Source organism: Cyprinus carpio, unplaced genomic scaffold, assembly GCF_018340385.1.
Source record: "Cyprinus carpio isolate SPL01 unplaced genomic scaffold, ASM1834038v1 S000006634, whole genome shotgun sequence".
In the NCBI taxonomy this organism is placed as follows: Eukaryota; Metazoa; Chordata; class Actinopteri; order Cypriniformes; family Cyprinidae; genus Cyprinus; species Cyprinus carpio.
This window is the reverse complement of record NW_024879263.1, coordinates 193,263-211,813: the sequence shown is the minus strand read 5'-3', so window position 1 is coordinate 211,813 and position 18,551 is coordinate 193,263. Positions and strand designations below refer to the sequence as shown.

The 18,551-nt window shown below is 32.6% G+C and overlaps 1 protein-coding gene across 1 annotated transcript; it reads right to left on the bottom strand.

Moving 5' to 3' along the window:
- Window positions 1–7,753: 7,753 nt before the first annotated feature.
- Window positions 7,754–13,607, bottom strand: LOC109082076 (H-2 class II histocompatibility antigen, E-S beta chain). Its single transcript, XM_042755088.1, has 5 exons — window positions 13,521–13,607; window positions 12,605–12,880; window positions 9,394–9,675; window positions 9,119–9,232; window positions 7,754–8,505 (listed from the first exon to the last, which is right to left on the bottom strand). The coding sequence occupies exons 1-5, from the start codon at window positions 13,582–13,584 to the stop codon at window positions 8,483–8,485; spliced, it is 759 nt and encodes a 252-aa protein (XP_042611022.1). The 5' UTR covers window positions 13,585–13,607; the 3' UTR covers window positions 7,754–8,482.
- Between the last annotated feature and the right edge of the window lie 4,944 nt (window positions 13,608–18,551).

Genomic DNA, 18,551 nt, shown 5'->3' with positions numbered 1-18,551 from the left:
TATTATTATTATTATAATGTTTATTATTATTATTATTATTATTATTATTATCATCATTATTATAATTATTATTTACTCTTTTTGATTTGTATCTGCTGGTTGTATTCAATTTTCTCAGTGATGGTAAATTATTAGTGTTTAAAGATGTATTATTTCACATTTTTTCCAGTATTTCAAAGCTGTGTTCTGACCTGAAGCACAAGAAAGGCTCAAATATTGGCACTGAAGACAGAGAAAGCAATGAAACAACTTAATTTCATTTAATGTACATTCAATTTACATTACGTTTATATGTCACAGTTATACTACTTTAACATTAGAATTGTAAACCAAAAAAAATCTACAAAATCAAAAAGTGAGACAAGTGTGAGCTTTCACAATTTCTTACGAAAATTAATAATTTTCCAGACTAAAATGCGGAATCATTTATTGCAGTGTAGTCCTGCTGCAGGAGGCATGAGGTGTGTAGGGGTGTGGATGTTGGTCGTAATTGTAGTGTCAATCTATGTGACCATGTGTCCTCCAGATGTGTTTGAGGACTTGCTAGTGTCTTGGTGAAAGTGTGGTGTAACATCTCAGCAAGAACGGTCAAATCTGGTTCAGTCCATGAGGATGAAACATAGTACTAAAAGGAGCTGCTGCCACACAAGATACTCACTACCACTTATCATATTGCATTATATTATATTGTAAATATATTTGATTGATAATCTCTCTGTGGTCTTGTGTATCTGGTTTGGCCCACAGAATGCTGACAGTAAATTCTTCATATGGTTTAGTTCCAGAGGCTTGGCATTTGTCAAACAAAACCACAACCACAAACTGGTTATAACATGTTCTCCCTGAACCACTATCCATAACCATCCAGTTACAAGAGAGACATTTATTACATATTGAGTCTCTAAGGAGATTGAAATCTATAAACATTATTTAAACATTATTTTTTTTTCCCTGCTGTCCGGTTGCTCACCACAAATGTAAAGTCCATGTTTTTATTTTCAAAGTAAAGTAACTTTACTTGGATCTAATGAGATGATATATCATAAAATACCCTGAACATTAAAGGTCTGTTCAAATGTTGTTAACAGCATTAACAACAATGCCACTATTTAAGTTTTACTGGGGGGTAAAAACCAATATTGAGTGGTAAGTGTATTACTCTTTATATGGTGTTATTAAAAGTACTGTCAAAATACAGTAAAATAAAAAACAAAATAAAATTCAGCCCAAATATTAATTAGGGAGATAATTTATTTTAAATTAAATTAAATTAAATTAAATTAAATTAAATTAAATTAAATTAAAGTGTTTGTCTGTTTCAGTTTGTTGCTTTGAGGGCTAACTAATAATCTTTTCATGTGATACTTCAGACACAGTTTGGAGAAATTTGCTTTGCCACTGGTTTACCAAAACCAGTGAGAGGGGAAAAATTTATATGTCACCAGTTTCTAGGTAGATTCAAGTTAGTGAAGTCTTTTCTGTTTTCTTGTAAAAAGTCCAGTTCTTTTTAAGTGATTTAATTTAATTTAAATTAAACACCTACCATTAAACACCTTTTTATTTATTTATTTTTTTCTCATTAAAATAAAATAAAATATAGCAAAAATATTATCCCTCCTGTGAATTAAATTAAATTAAATTAAATTAAGTTAAGTTAAGTTAAGTTAAGTTAAGTTAAGTTAAGTTAAGTTAAATTAAATTAAATTAAATTAAATTAAATTAAATTAAATTGTATTGGTATAACTCATAACACCAAATAGCATTCATCTCAAAATTACAAAATAGCTACAGAAGTTTATTATTAATAAGGCTGCTCATAGTTTCAGTCTGATCTTAACTGTTTTTGTGACACATTTCAGTGTGGATTATGGATTGTAATCTTGTCACATTATAATGCAGATTTTGCAAATAAGCTGTATTAGAGAAATTAACCGCAAACTCACAGCCAGTCTAATAGCAGCATCAGAGAGCATTTACCTAAGCATTTATTAAAGGCAGCAAGAAAAACAAACTGTCTAAGGGCTGCAGAGTTGAAAAATCTTCATGAAAAACTAAATTACTTCATAACCATTAGTGTATCTCAAAATATAAAACCAAAAGTGCAATTGTGTTTGCATAAAATGTAATCTATTAAACCACCAGCAGCAGCCAATTGCATAGAAATAACAAAAACACATTTAGAGAAGTTGGAGAACCACTTCAACTAGCCAATAAAAGTAAAACATTTTTGTTATGTCATTGGTTTCTAGGTAAATTGAAGGTAGTCGTTTCAAAGGAAAAATAATCAAGAACTGAATTGAAAAAAATGGACCAAAATATAAATGTATTCAAGCTTGCAAACAATTCATTGCCTTTATATAGATTGACAAACAGCACTTGTGTGTGTGCAAGTACTGGCTCAGTGTGAAACAAATAAACAAACAGAAAATAAATTAATAAAAAAATGCTGTCTTATCTTGACCCATTCTCATTGCCAATATTGCTTGTTTGCAGGATGTCATAAACTTTATTTCTTGTATCTGTGACTTTCAGCTTACAGTTAAGTTAAACCTGCTGGAAAAGTCCCCAGTCATACAAACAGTCAAGACAACATGTTTTAAATAATCATTATGTTTAAATAGTGACAAACTGTATTACTTGTTTCCTAGTAATAAGAAAATAACTCTTGTGTCATTGATGATGTCTTTATTATATTTAAATATTCAAAACATATGCAGAGTATAATATTATAAAGTTACAGAAAACATAATATAATAAGTTAATTGATATTTGCTGGCTAAATGTTTACAAGACTATGAGAAAACACATGGAGGTTCTTTACAACAACAATAACAACAAAAATCTGTATATCATAAACCCACATAATATTTGCTCATGTATAGATAACTGTTGTTATGGCAGACTAGTCAGGAATATCTAAACAATGCATTATTTTTGAGCATCAAAGCTTGTGGTGAGACCAAGCCCATGGATATCCCCAATCTAGCAGTCAAGCACACAGCCAAACCATAAATTCGTTATATACTCTTTTCTTAGACAACAGCAAAAAGTTGAAAGTTCCCTAATTATGTGAAAATATTTTTTCATTTTGATCTGCCATGTCTTCATTATATACTGCCTGGCCTAAAAAAAGTTGCACACACATTTAAAAAAAAAATTATTAAAGTTCAATCTTAACTCTAGTTTACGCAGTATACTGTACATGGTAATTCTTACATTATTGTATATAAGTGCTTAATTATTTTAGTCTTGATTTTTTTCATAGCTTTGTATGTGTTATGTATGAAGACGATTGTAACAGAAGAGCTTGTTATATAAAAGCCAGATAGGTAGAGAAAACTGTTGTTCTTCACAATGAGTGCTCTGTGGTTTATTTTGTAATTTCAGTGTTGTGTGTGTAACTGTGATGTTGTTGTTGTTTGTATGTATGTATGTTTTTTGCATGTTTATAGACGGCACCCAGTGGAAACAGCTAAAGGTCATTTGGCTTTTTATTCTTACTGCATGTGTTGTTATGCTATGTTATAAAATACCAATTAAGCAGATAAAAGTTTGTTAAATAAATATAATTTTGTTACATGGTATCTGATGTATAACAGATATATATATATATATATATATATATATATACATATATATATATATATATATATATATATATATATATATAAATATATAATATATATATATATATAGATATATAACATTCTGTCTGAGCCAGGAGACCTTTCTGTGAGGAGCTTGCATGTTCTCCCTTTGTCAGCTCCCCACAATCCACCATGCAGTAGGTGAATTAGATAGACAAAATGGTTTGCGTGTGTGTGTGTGTGAGCCCTGTGATGTACTGGCCATCTGTCCAGAATGTGCCTTAATTGCCTTGGTTTCTGAATATGTCCTAGTTTTTTGGTTACTGATGAAGTTGTTCACCTGTTTCCAGTTTCTCATTATCTCATTATGTATTTATGCCCTTGGTTTTTCTCTTTTTGAGTTTTTCCGTTCTTGTCCATTTTGTTAGTTTACATTACAGTTCTTGTTGTCCTGTGTTTATGATTTTGTAAATAAAACCACTTGCACCTATCCTTGCCTCATCTCTCCTCGTTGTGAACCACACTGACAGGGTAACTCTGTTTCTGACTCCATGACAGCTCAGACAGTATGAAGAACACTGAATAACATCAGCCTCTATGGGTGGCACCCAAGAAAAAAAACCTTGCTTGTTCTTTGGCACAAAACTGCAAGATAAGACTCTGCTAAAGGACATGAAAAGAAGCCTGATGAATACTGGGATCACATTCCTTGTTCAGATGAGATAGACCAAGATGTTTGACTTGAATCTGGCCAGTACTACTACAGTGAATGCATAGTCCCAACAGCAAACAGTGAAGTACAGAGGTGGGAGTGTGACGATATGGGGCTGCATGAGTGCAAAAGGTGTTGGGGAGATGACATAGATGGCACCATGAATGCCTATATACCAAAATACTGGTATATAAATACTCCCAGTCTACAGAAGCTTCATAGAAGAGGGATTTTCCAGTATGATAACAATTCAAAGCACACTGCCAAAATCACAATCTTGTTTAGTTTCTAAACAAGAAAATAGTAAAAAAAAAAAAAAAAAATAAAAAAAAAGGCCAAGAATGATTCCGGTCTTGAACTCAACAGAACACCTTTGGGGTATTTTAAAGAGAATGAATAGCAACACAACACCTCCAGCAAAGAGCAACTGAAAAAAAAACAACTGTCTTTGAAGAATTGCAGAACATCTCTCCAGAAATTTGTACAACAATGGTATCTTCCTTGGCCGGGAGAATTGAGTTTGTCATCAAAACTAAATGTGGACATATGAAGTACTGAAAAAAGAAAGCATTTGAATCTACTGACTTTTGTTGTATTCTCTATTTCTCAATGCAGGAGATAAAAAGTGATTCACCACAACTTCTGAAACAAAGTAACTCTTCTTCAAGCAACAGAAGAGGCATGCAGAGAAACTGAGATAAATGTATGCCAGCAATGAATTCATTCTTTCCATAGATCCTAAGCTTGGGGAAACATATTGGGAAACAGCTCAGAAAACATATTGTGATGTGAATGAAATTCTCTGGCAGAAAGAAACATATATCATAGTACTTCATTAAAAAGTAAACACTGATTTTCCAAAGGACCAAGATTAGACTTAAGTTTCAGCTACAGGGCCTTCAGTTTTGAGAGCATCACTTAGTAGTTTGGAGAAGTTTCCTTAAAATAATCACTTCAACAACCAGCCAATGACAGTAAGGAAACATAAATAAGTTATCAATTTCTAGAAAGATTGACATTTGTTAGTTTGAAATTTACAAAAGCCATATTTTTTTTTTACAATATATATATATATTTGTTAGTTTGAAATTTACAAAAGCCATATATTTTTTTTACAATATATATATATATATTAATATATATATATATATATATATATATATATATATATATAATTTTTTTTTTATATATATATATATAGGAGTGTGTGTATATGTGTGTGTTTTTTTTACAATATATATATATATATAAAAATGACATTGACGAGCTATATATAGTATATTATTTTTGTGCAAAACACTGAAAACAACCAGTATATCTTCTCACTGTTCAACAAAGCTTAATTTCACAGTTGCTTAACTTTGCAAAGTTGGTTGCTAAATCATTGCTTTTAAGAAGGCCAGAAGCAACCCTGCCTTGAATCTTTTAAGACTAGAGAAAAATCTTAATTTCACAATATTTAAAGTCCTTCATGATATTAATATAAGTTCTTTTCAGATGTATTTTTTTTAATCATTGTTTTTGAAACAGGCAGGACTAAGGTAAAGCTTTCCTACAGCTGTGAACTGTTGAGATTTGGCATTAAGCAAACAATACCACAACCATAAACTGATTATACAAATACTTCCTGCTCCTGAACCACTTATCCAAAACATCATATTACAAAAGATCATTTTTATTACATGATTAATAAAATAATTACATTGTTGTTCTCTGAGTATAGTGAAATCTATATATTATTAGAATTATATTTTATTGATTACAATGTTGCTCATAAATTGGCAAATTAAATAAAAAAAATATCATTATAATATAAACATCTTTAGTGTGCAATTAACTTATCTTAACCAGATCACATTAAATAATCAAATTGCATCCTCTCTGCATTTTTAAGGTCCTTGGGGATTTTAATATATTCATTATATCTCCAAAAAAATTATTAAGTTTTATAATGAAGACAGTCCAGAATAAGAATCAAGGTTTACTTTTTCAAAGGAGACATTTGTTTAACATAATATATGTTTGGAATTAAATGAATTTCACTATAAACTTTTCTGGCACAAATAGTGAAGATTAATTTGTTCCAACCTGGATTGATTATTATTATATAATCCTTTTTTTTTCTTTCCTTATTGGAACCACCAAGAATGTGACAAATGATTAAAGTATATGAAAATAAAACTGAATGAAACCCATTCACAGTACATGTATTTATAAAGATCTTTCTGTAATATCCTAGTTTACGTCAGTGTCTATCTGTGTATGATCCTTCACGTGACCTCAAGGAACTCTATAAATAAAGTTTATGTTTTAACTTTGCAGTCATACAACTCATGTAATTGTCTCAATAATGTATTTGATTAAAACAGCTGAATTTACATTGTTCAGACCCTTTATTAAGTGTGGAAGTACAGTTGGCAGCAATAATAGCCTGAAGCCTTTTTGGATGACCTAAGATTGGTATACCTACAGTAGTTTTGAGGATATTTTCCTCTCAGCAGTCTTTTATCCTCATAAGCTCTGTCAGGTTGAAAGAGTAGTGTTGTTATACAACAATTTTCCAAAAGTATCTCCAAAAATCTTTGATGTGGTTCAGGTCTGACAAGAACATTAACAAAGTCATACCAAAGCCATTCCAGAATAACCTGCATGCTTTTGGTCATTGTCATGTTGGAATGTGAACTTTAGTCCAAACCATGAGGTCCAGAGCGCTCTTGAACATATTTTACTCAAGTACCTGGTTGGAGCTGTGGCACAGAGGGTTGCTCCTGACACATGAAGAGCTGTTGCACTCATATGTTCCAGTCATGTCCCCTATTTCTGTCCCTATACTTGTCATTTGTTCACTGTCATAAGTAATAAAGCCAAATATAAATTAAAAAATCTCCCTGTATTCTGACCCGCTCAATTTCCTCTCAATCCACATAAACATCCCCATGCTGCCATGTACTGATGTGCTTTACCTTTGTGACGGTACTATCGCTTTTACTTCATAAGCTTAGTTTTGCAGGAAGGCTAGATCTTCAAACAGTCTCCTAGGGTCTGAACTTATTTCTTTTAGGAATACTGGGATTGTTCAAAGCACACTTTTTTTGTATTCTTCCCAACATCTGTGCTTTGACAATCTTTTCTTACAGGTTTACAGTAAGTTCCTGTGACCTCAATGCTTGGCTTTAGCTCTGATATTATGTTATTCTTTTTTTTTCTTGTGAGAATTTTTGTTTTTAACCTTATTATGTCTAAACTATTTAATTTATCTTTAGGAAAGTTGAATTCAATTGTAGAAACAACAAATTTAAGAAGAAAAAGACAGAAAATACTGTAAAAGCATATGGAACATCATGGGTAAATTGATGAGGAAAAAAGTAAATAAATGTATTGTAAATAAAAGATGTGACATGAAGGAAAATGTGAGTTACTGTGAGGTTAAATGAGTAAAAAAGTTTAACAATAATTAGTTTGTAAAGAAATATTTATTTAGGGCTAAAATGTACAGGTTCAAGAATTTCACATATGATAATGCATCAAAGTAACATCAAAGTAGTATTAGTATGATAATTTAAAGGAAGAATCACAACTGAAATTAAATGCATGATTAATAACAAAAAAAAAAAAAAAAAAAAAAAAAAACATAGCCAGTAGGGGTGGTGCTAAAGTTCCATGAATAAATGTTTACACATCAGGCATGTATCTATGCAAAAGAAACTTGAATCATTCAACATTTTATACAACTAGAGCTTGTGCATGTTTTTTTTTCAGATATATTTACTTAAAAAGAAAGGAATTGTCAAAATCTGTTTTGCGAATGCAGCCTCTCTGACTCTGAAGCTTTGGTTGGTTTTATAATAGCAATAACTACTATGGAAACATGGATTGAAAACCTTTATAACATCATTCACTGCTTGATCAGCTCTAGAGAGTTCAAGCTAAATCATTACTACACATATTCTCTATAAATTACACATGTATTATTTTATTGCTGACATTACATAGAGATGCTCAAATACAAGTCATGTATGTTTGATGCTGTTTGTTTTTCATTTTCATTATTACTTTAATTATTAAAGTGAATTTTTTTTTTTTTTAAAATTCAGTATAAGGAGACTGTGTGTGAAAGTTGTGTCAGAGTTTCCTTCATTGATCCAAACAGGTCCTGTTCCAGTCAGCATCAGACTTACTGGAGTCAGTTTGGTACCAGGATCCTCCCTGACAGAGTAAAAATAACAATTTATTGACAAGTTAGATGAATGTACAGCCATGATGTATATGGATAAGTAGGCTGCGGCTATTTGCACGAAGTGAAGCTATTTACACTGTTAAACTAGAAGGATTTTCTTCTATTTATACTACTTATTGAAAATAGTGGCAATTATCTGCACCTCAGTATTATAGTACATTATAAAACAGTATGCAATAATAATGTATTGAGTGTAAATTATCATCTTAATTCAAATTATTAAATGGATAGTACCTTATTTGGACAATAAATCCCTCCCTACACCTACACTAACACTACCTGATACTTTATTTTCTAATTTTTTATTATTTCCTTAATTTTTATTGAAAATAAATGCCTTTCTGATCTGATAAAAGATTTGAAAAGGGAGAAAAAAAAGTTTGGTAAAAAGCAGATTTGAACCCGGGTCGATCGCGTCAAAAAGACAACAGTACGCGCTTTACCATCTACGCCACTGAAGCTGACGACTGTCGGCCGTCTTTTATAGTGTTGACTATCCCTATCACACGTTTGTGGGTGGAGCTAGTGTAAATAGACACTCTGGGATAAGTATCAGCCTGATTTGCTCTCATCTAAACTGACCTGCTGATTTCTTCTTGTAGTAAATGAGTCCAGCAGCTGCGATGATGATTCCCAGCACCAGACCAGACGCCCCGATGGCGATTTTATTCCTCTCAGCTTCAGGGAAAGAGGGGTCTGTGGGGTGCAGAAATCATGCTCTGTTCACTCTCAATATTTACAATATTTGTTTAGCTGTGAAAATGTAATAAAATTATTTCCAGATTATTTATTTGATCCCATTACCATGCCAAAATCCTTCATAAAGGTAAGTCTGTAAGGTAAATGTTTGGTCTTACCCCAGTCTGTGATCATGGGTTTACTGAAGCTGGCGTGCTCCACCATACAGGAGATCTTCTCTCCAGATTTGGGGGTGTACTCCAGCTCAGAGTGGATCTGGTAGAACCAGTCCCCATCAGCCATCTCCATAGTGGAGGTCACGTCTGAGGTCATCACTTTACCATCTCTCAGCCAGGACACTTTGATTTTTTTAGGGTAGAAGTCATATGCACTGCACACCAACACAGCTGGACGGCTGCCACCAGCCTGCCTCGCTGACCTGAGTGTAATCTTCGGTTGAACTAAACCAGGAAAAACATCAAATGTATTACTCTTATGTTAGCTTACACTATTAAATTTAATAGTGCTTACGCATACAAGGAATTTGTTTTAGTGACATAAGCTTCCAGTACACAGAGACAACAACAAAAAACAAAAAAACAAATTGCAAATAAATAAATTGTATAAACAGTTGTTCTATAGATGATAATGGAATAGAATTGAGTAAGATGCAGGGATGTCCTAGGAAGATGGTAACAAATAAATATAAGGATATTGCACATTTTTTGCATAAGTGGGGAACATTTAACTGTTCATGAGGGAGATTGCCTGGGGGAAGAAACTGTTCTGTGCCTGACTTGTCCTGGTATTTGCGGCTCTGATCGCCAATCGCCGGCCGGATGGCAAAAGTTCAAAAAGGAGGTAACTTGGGTGTGAGGGATCCAGAGTGATTTTCTGAGCCCTTTTCCTCACTCTGGATGTATACAGTTCTTGAAGGGTGGGCAGGGGTGATCCTTTAATCAGTCCTAAACTTCTTTCATATGCAAGAAGCTATTAAAATTTGATTGAATTTTTTGGAAAATTATTAATATTATTTTTTTTTTATTATTTTTTGATAGTTGAGTGAATAGAATTGTTTTCTTCAGTTTTGTGTGTGATATTTTAAAATAAGGAGGCAAAAGTCCCCCCCAAAATTTTTTTTTATAGTAAATGTATGTCCCTGTTACACTTAATTTTCTGCTTTAAATAAACATTACTTAGAATTGTATTTTGTCTCTTTTTTGTGTTTGTTTCTACACTATATAATGTTATATTTATTAAGATCAATTATAAATTATCAAGTTAGTTTTTATGCATTTTTACATTTATTAAACATTATATTTTGTTTGTGAACTAATGTTCAGCTTTTATTTTTAATAGTAAACTTATTTGCAGTCATCAAGCTGCACTGTACACACTGATCACAGACACGAAGATTTACCTTTAATTCCCCACCCCCCAAAAAAACCCAGTCATCATGTTATCAGGCCATTTCAAGTGTGACTTTGACGTGACATATCTAAGAGGCTGAGTTGTTTAATTACTTTTTAATTAACGCCATCATTATTGTCTTCATTCAGGCCGATTCGAACGGTGGCCGAGAGAGCTCAACGCGCTCCAACTGAAGAAAACACGCAAATAAATAAAAAACACCAGCAAATTAAGAAAACATCTTCATTAGCTTGACAACACATCCGCTGCATATGTGTTCTCAAACTGATGAAGATGTTTGTGTTCCGGGGGATTAAAACGTACAATATATATTTCAGACCTAGTGGAGTAATAGTAAATAATAATATAGTAAGTAACTGTAAATGTGTAAAGTTGCATAAGTTTATTACTTAGTCTCATATCCATATAAATCATTATTATGTTCCTAAGTTCCTAAAAGGATTTAAGTTTACTACTAGACTAAAAACAGTTAAGGTTAGCAGGTGCGTAAGACAGCGCTACGTCCCACTTCAAAACACTTAATATTTTTTACACTTTTGTGAATAATTACCTGTCAGCGTCTTTGGGAAAATGATCAAAGGCAAGATTTTTACTGTCACACTGATAGTTTTTGCAGTGGGTTGCGTTCTTTTTTTTCACTTTCACCTCTCTTTCGTTGTTATTCTGTCTATTTCTGTGTGTCTGTGCTGTTATGGGCTAGTTGCATAACTCTGCCATCTTGTATTTCCGGTCTTGCGAGTGTGTACATAGATACTTCCGGTTATGCTAAACTCCAGTGCAGAGAACCGGAGTATTCATATATTACCTTCTATATGTTTACATGATTTATTATATCACTTCAAATGCAAATAAGATCTACACTGCTATCATTACTATACTATAAATGTTAACTGAGCCAGTGGATTTGAAATTTGTGTATGTTTGTGTCCGATGAATGAATTAAATACACTAATGTGAATCCCTACTGTTCACGAAATGAAAGCTGAACTCATGGTGTGTACACACACAGCTACATATTTTTTTAATAGTATAAATTATGTAAATGTACAAATTACCTATTTCTCGAAAATGTTTGTATTACATTGATTTTTTTGTTTTGTTTTTTTACGAAATATTTACCCTGTGAGGCGTGGGCTGCGATTTATCTTCATAAGTATCCATTTCTCAATTCTGCACATACATTAGTTTGTTTCATCAATATTTTCACAACATATTTTATTATTTTACACAGCTTTGCATCGAACATTTTTAATTGAAAAAGAAAACGGGCTGCAAAATGATACAACTAATACATTACTAATTTTAATATTTGTTTTATCTGATAATTAATGCAAAATAATTCGTAACAATATACACGCGCTGCTTATAGACAGATAATGATTTATGCTATGCTGCAGATCTTTCAAAACATCGATAAACAGATAAACATTGATAAAAACACACATGAATGCAAACACCGATCTTTTAATTAATGCAAACCTATCATAATTACATTATGTTAAATTTTACAGTTACAATTATAAATTATGTTATCAAATAAATTGTCTATGGTTTGCACACACTCGTGTCGCCAAAGCTCACCGGCGCCATCTTGTGCATCGAGCACATTCAGTCGAAATGTTCACCCCAAAATGGCGGCCGTGCTTCCGAAGCGCCACTTAGCGGCTGTTACCAAAAACACATCAGAGTTTCGCCTCTTGGTCTTCTACACTCTTTGGGGAGTCGAGAGAGACGCTAACGCCTGCTATATTATAAGTAATATATAATATTAGTATTATTAATATTAGTATTAAAAACAATCATAGTTCATACTGAAGGCAACCACACATTTTTTTTGCACAGACACGACCCTCCTCTAATCCACGCGTGTTCAGTGTGTTTCTTCTGCACAGGTGGACTCGCATGATAAGAGATCATTACTGAACAGTACAGCTGAGAGAAGAGTCCTGTAGCACTCACCTGCTTTATCACGGACAGCTGTGTCATGGTTCTGAGCATTATGTCTGCAGAATCTGTCCACCTGAGCTTTCCGCTGCTGCAGTTCTGCCGGATCTTTGTTCCAGTTCTCTGCATATTTCACTCCTTCCTCAGTGTACCCCACATACTTCCCCACACTGCTGTTGAACTGCACATCCACGACTTTATTGAAGGAATATGAGTTAAGATACACCATATCACTGTAATCACTGGTGCTGTAGAGGCATTCACTCATCGCGTACTCGTAATATCCATGAGCTGAAACACAAAAACACATTGTTAGAGCTTCAGAGAGAAGAGTCCGCCTGAAACGCGTGGTCTGATGTCTGATCACGGTTTCCAGACGGACTCCGTTCGGTTCTACTCTGATGATGTTGAACGCGCTCGGACTAAATCACCAATAGCGGTTCGGTTCTGTGATTTAGTACGAAGATCCAAAGCATAAAAGTGAGGAAAGCAACGGTCTGCCGCATAGTTGTACACTAGCAACAGGGATAAACCATAGATATGTACATATATATATATATATCTATATATTATATATATATATATATATATATATATATATATATATATTATATATATCTATGAGCTAAACAGCTGTCGCGATGATGATGAGGCGAAGCGCGGAGGAGCGGGGAGGAGGGCGAGTAGTCGAGCAATCGAGCAATCGAACCAAGTGTGAAAGCAGCCAGAGAGACACCACAAATATTAGTTATCTTGGCTCATATTGCTTTCTGGAATATCAATGTAAATATTTTGTACAAACAAATACACTGAATTAACAGCAATGACAATATCAACAACACGAATATCAATAATAAAAATTCTGTATATTCAGTATATATTTTGAATATCAAATAATAGAAATATTAAATTCACTCAGTTTTTTACTTGCCTGTTCCAGTAAATGCAGACAGCATCAGTATGGGATGAAAGATTAAGAGTTTTATAAGTGACATATTTACGGTCTGTGAATATGCCGAATGAAGAGCTTTCTCTCAGTGTCTTGTTCTTGTGTCAGACATCTAAATATTCTGGCCAGATTCAGCTTCTGCTCACATAAATAAATGAAGTGTTGCTAGGGTGGAGAACTGTCTTTCCGCCTTTCCCTGTTTTCACTGGACAATTATTTTGTGTGCATGAACTTAAAATACAAAACATTTTTTATTTATATTTATGTTTTTATCTGTGTACAAAAGGAACATTTTTTTACTTTACCTTTATTTTTAAATTCTGTTGGGTAGGCCTACAGTAGAGAGTTGCAAAAGTTTGATGAGAGCTAGGTCTTTGAAGATGTTGGAGAGGTACTGGGTTGACAGGTTGTTGTTGTTGTTCTCTCTCTCTCTGTTTTTGTTTTCCCAGTTAGTGACATTAAATCTTTGAAAGACACTCAGACTTTTAGTGTGTAGAGAAGACAGTGACATTGCAAAGTTGCATTTTTTTCCTGAATCAGAGCACAGTGTAAATGTAGCTATAATGGAAAGAGCAAGAGAAGCTATTGCAAGAGAAGCTCTTTTTATGAGAACAGCTGGCCTGAGATCAGTCATCCAAACATTTCAGAAGGAAAATCAGTCACTCCAGGCATTTAACTTCTTTATTTGTGATCATAGTTTACATTTGTTTTCATGGGACAGCCTTAGAATGGATAATAATTAAATGTAATTGTTACAATACATTTTTCACTTTCAGAACTTTCAGGTGGATGATCAAAGTTGTTTTTACGGAAGTTCTAAGTGGTTTTGTGTTATAATTTTTTTCTTTTTTGTTTTCTCGTTATAACGACTTAATTTTCTCGTTATCTCGACATAACGAAGGTCGTTTTCTCAGCGTTATAACGACTTAATTTTCTCGTTATCTCGACATAACGAAGTTCGTTTTCTCGTTATAACGACTTATTTTTCGTTATCTCGACATAACGAAGTTCGTTTTTCTTCGTTATAACGACTTAATTTTCTCGTTATCTCGGACATAACGAAGTTCGTTTTCCCCTCGTTATAACGCGACTTAAATTTTCTCTCTAAGAATTTACAAAAACTGTGCCAGCAGGTGGCACTATAGACCTGAATATAACTGATGGGGGTGTTGTATACTAGGCTATCCACTTTACTGTACGCGGACCTTCCTCGTGATCGCTATAATTTGTGCAGTCTTGTTATTACTGACATTTAATTAATTCATAAAGTTAAATGCTTGAATCAATATGAATATTTTGTGTATTAAGTTCCTGCTAGATGCATGAGTTTCACCAACGCATTCTGTTTCATCAATAACTGCTTATCAAAACCAAGGTTGACATCACTGTATTCTGTGTTGCACCATATATATTATATTTGTGCTTCTTTAGGCTCATGATTCATTTAAATTTAATTTTAATTTAATGGTAGTTAATAAGCGGAGATGTTCTGTTTATCTACAGTAGGACGGGATTAACGATTGTAGGCTGATGTGCTTCTTTTCCTTATTACTAATCTTTATTGTTAACCATATTGAGGAAAATGTGAGGTATATGTAAAATCCATAGGCTAATTTAATTCAGTTTTGTTCTGTAATGTTGTAATGGTTTTTTTCTTACTACACACACACACACTACACGTACACATGAACGCTCGCCCTTTTTCAAACAGAAGCTTGTAACCACACATGATATCTGCCACATAATGACTACTACAAATTACAAATTAATATATAATTTTATTTCATATAAAGGGAAAATTAAAAGTGAGTTTAATCCAAGCAGCTCTAATGGGCGTCGGTGTTGCCATTTAAACATGTTACAAAAACAAAACGTTCGTTTGTACTGTCGCTCTGGAAAAAATCAACAGTGATTGATCAGGCCTTTATTTATACAGTATTGTAGACGTTATTATTACCTAAGGCGAAGCAAAATTTGCTTGAAATATAGGCTACAGTAAGAGCGCCTGCATGGGCTGTCCATCAGATGCCTGTCAAAGTTGAGTTCGTTACTATAGCAACAGTAAAACTTTCATGTAGTTATAACGAGAAAACAAAACTTTCGTTATGTCGAGATAACGAGGGGAAAAAATTAAGTCGTTATAAACGAGGGAAAACGAACTTCGTTATGTCGAGATAACGAGAAATAAGTATTAAAAGTCGTTATACGAAACGAGAAAACGAACTTCGTTATGTCGTATATAACGAGAAAATTAAGTCGAAAAAAGTCGTTTTAACGAGAAAACAAAAAGGAAAAAAGTTATAATTGGTGGCTTATTAGTTACTTATGTTTTTTTTTTGTTGAAACGCATGTTATTGTGGACCTTGTACTTCAGAACAACACCAAAGACATTCAACAAAAATAATACAGTACAGGGCAATGCAGTCAGGCCACATCTAATTACATTTTTAGGAGAAATGCCATCCAGATGAAGCAGGTCTACAGGAACTCTCACAGGGTGAAAGTGTAAAGAGACCAATTTGTTAAAATATAAGCCACACAATTGCTTTGTGATATAAAGTACTGTTTTTCTTTAATTTTTATATATATATATATATATATATATATATATATATATATATATATATTTTTATATATATATATATATATATATATATATTTCTGGAATTGGATGGCAGTGGGAAATATTATGAATACATCTATATAAATGAAGCTGACTCCAGTCTGAACAAAAGAAATAGAAGTGTTTGTAATGTGATTTGGCAGCTTGATACATCATTGTCCCCATTTGTGCTGCAGTTGAGTTTGTGGCACACAGTGCTGTCTCAGGGCCATAACACAGAAATACTCATACATGTTAAACTCTCTCAGTGAAACCCTATTTCCACAGGAGGAAATTGAGGAAATTTGCATCAATGGTTTGAGCATCACCCACTTTTTGTGATCATTTTCCTTCTGCTATATTCTCCCTTCCTGAATCCAGCTGAGGAGTTCTTGTCCTACTGGAGATCGAATATATAGGGATGAATGTGAATTCAGTAGAGAACATGCCTATAGTTTTGTTATTAGTATTTACTTTTAATAAATTAATTATTAGCTGAAACAAATGTGACCCTTTCTGTGAAATCAAGGCTAAAGTCTCAAAATCTAATTATGATATAACAAACATCAAAGTTTGATTTCAACCATTTATTTCACTATGATTTCAATCTTTGACATGATCTTAGTCAGTAATAAAAAAAATCAATATTACATTTTCACAGAATGTCCTATACTTTATGAAGGATGATTTTATATAGAAAACAGTAAATCACCAAAAAATGACTTTAGCTTGGGTTTTCACAGACAGGGTCACAAATAGTGTGCAGTTTCACAGTTCACACTGATTTGTGTTGTTCAGCAAAATGAAAAGCCTGTTTCATCAGCTTTGGTAATTGATTTAAGAGCATATAGACTATATTTTGGACAAATGAATGACATTGGTCAAGAAAAACTGTAAATAGTCCTGCAGTGTGGCAAATCAATTTTTAAAAGGCTTCAAATATTCCAGTCTTTGGTTTTATATGAGCTTATGTACAATAATTATACAAGAATTGAAAATGTTTTTTTATTTGCTTTGTTATTATTATACCTTCATAGAAAATCTTGCAAAATATCATTAATTAAGTCATTAATTCAAAACATGCCAAATATGTATCATTTATTTATTAATTTATGATCTTGTTAATGTTTCCTTTCACATAATCATTGTTTTAAAACCTAAGACAATTTTGACTGAATGAGAACGTTTAGTTGAATCAGCAAAACACTTCAAAATTATTGCTGTTCAGTTTAGTTATTTAAAAGATCTGGTTATTTATTATCAAACAGTTATGCAATATGAGACATTTCATATAATTTTTATAGTTTCTGAAGGAAAGATGTAAAATTACTGTAATTTACAGTTGTTATGTTATAAAATAAATTCACATCACCTAACCAAACTGACACAAAATCCAAAGGCAGTAAAAATAGTACCACAGTGATTTAAAAGATTTTAGATTGAATGTACTGAACATGTCACAGCCTGTCAGAAGACAAAAACAAACACAAAAAGAAACTGTAGGGTGTCAGAAGGATTTATTAGTTACCAAAGTATAAAATATCAGAAAAAAAAAAAAAAAAAAAAAAAAAAACATTTAAAGTGTGTGCATATGTGTGTGTTTGTGTGTGGATTGTGTGTTTCTGTTCATGTGAGGGACAAGTGTCCTTACTAACAGTTAAATATCAGAACAACTGATTTGTGAGGACATTTTTATGCTCCAGATATGATGTTGTCGATGATGTTTGTCTTTAAATCTTATGATGTGCACAGGTTACATTAAGGGAAAAAATATATATATATATATATATAATTCACCTGATATGAAAGCATTGAAAGTCTGTCTAATATAGCTTCTAAAGTCTGTGTCCAAGGATTTGCTGGGTATTATCTGCTTTTTGGTTTAATCAAAACCATCATCATCGTCATAGACATAGCCTTTTGGGCATCATTTATGTAGCACTGATTTCAAAATACTCTCCTGATCTTGTTCCTCTCTGCAAAAGAAAAATAAATCAAAAAAAAATTCTGCAAAAATGCAGAAAAAAAAAAAAATATATATATATATATAATTAAAAATCATAATCTTTTAGTAATTAAAAATAATTTTGCAAAAGAACTTTCATTGTAAGTATTCAAGACATATTAATGTTTAGTATGTAAGATTATGTTTTGAACAAAGAAATGTGCTTGATAAATGTGCAGTAAAACAATATTGTTTGTCCGGTGTTTGAACGGTTTCTGTGAACAAATATCTAGAACCGTAAAACATTTAATTTTATTTTGTGATTTCACTGACTTGATTATCTTGAAACATAGACTCCTACTTTATGATGAACCATAAACTGTCAATGATGATGAGTTATTATCCTAATTTTTAGATAAGTACTGAATGTTTAAGTGAACTTCTATAAAATGCATTGCACAGTGTG

Coding starts and splice junctions, on each gene's coding strand:
- LOC109082076 (XM_042755088.1), bottom strand. CDS start 13,584: ATGTCACTTATAAAACTCTTAATCTTTCATCCCATACTGATGCTGTCT. Junction 12,881..13,520: donor GTCTGCATTTACTGGAACAG/GCAAGTAAAAAA, acceptor TTTGTGTTTCAG/CTCATGGATATTACGAGTAC. Junction 9,233..9,393: donor ACCCATGATCACAGACTGGG/GTAAGACCAAAC, acceptor TGCACCCCACAG/ACCCCTCTTTCCCTGAAGCT.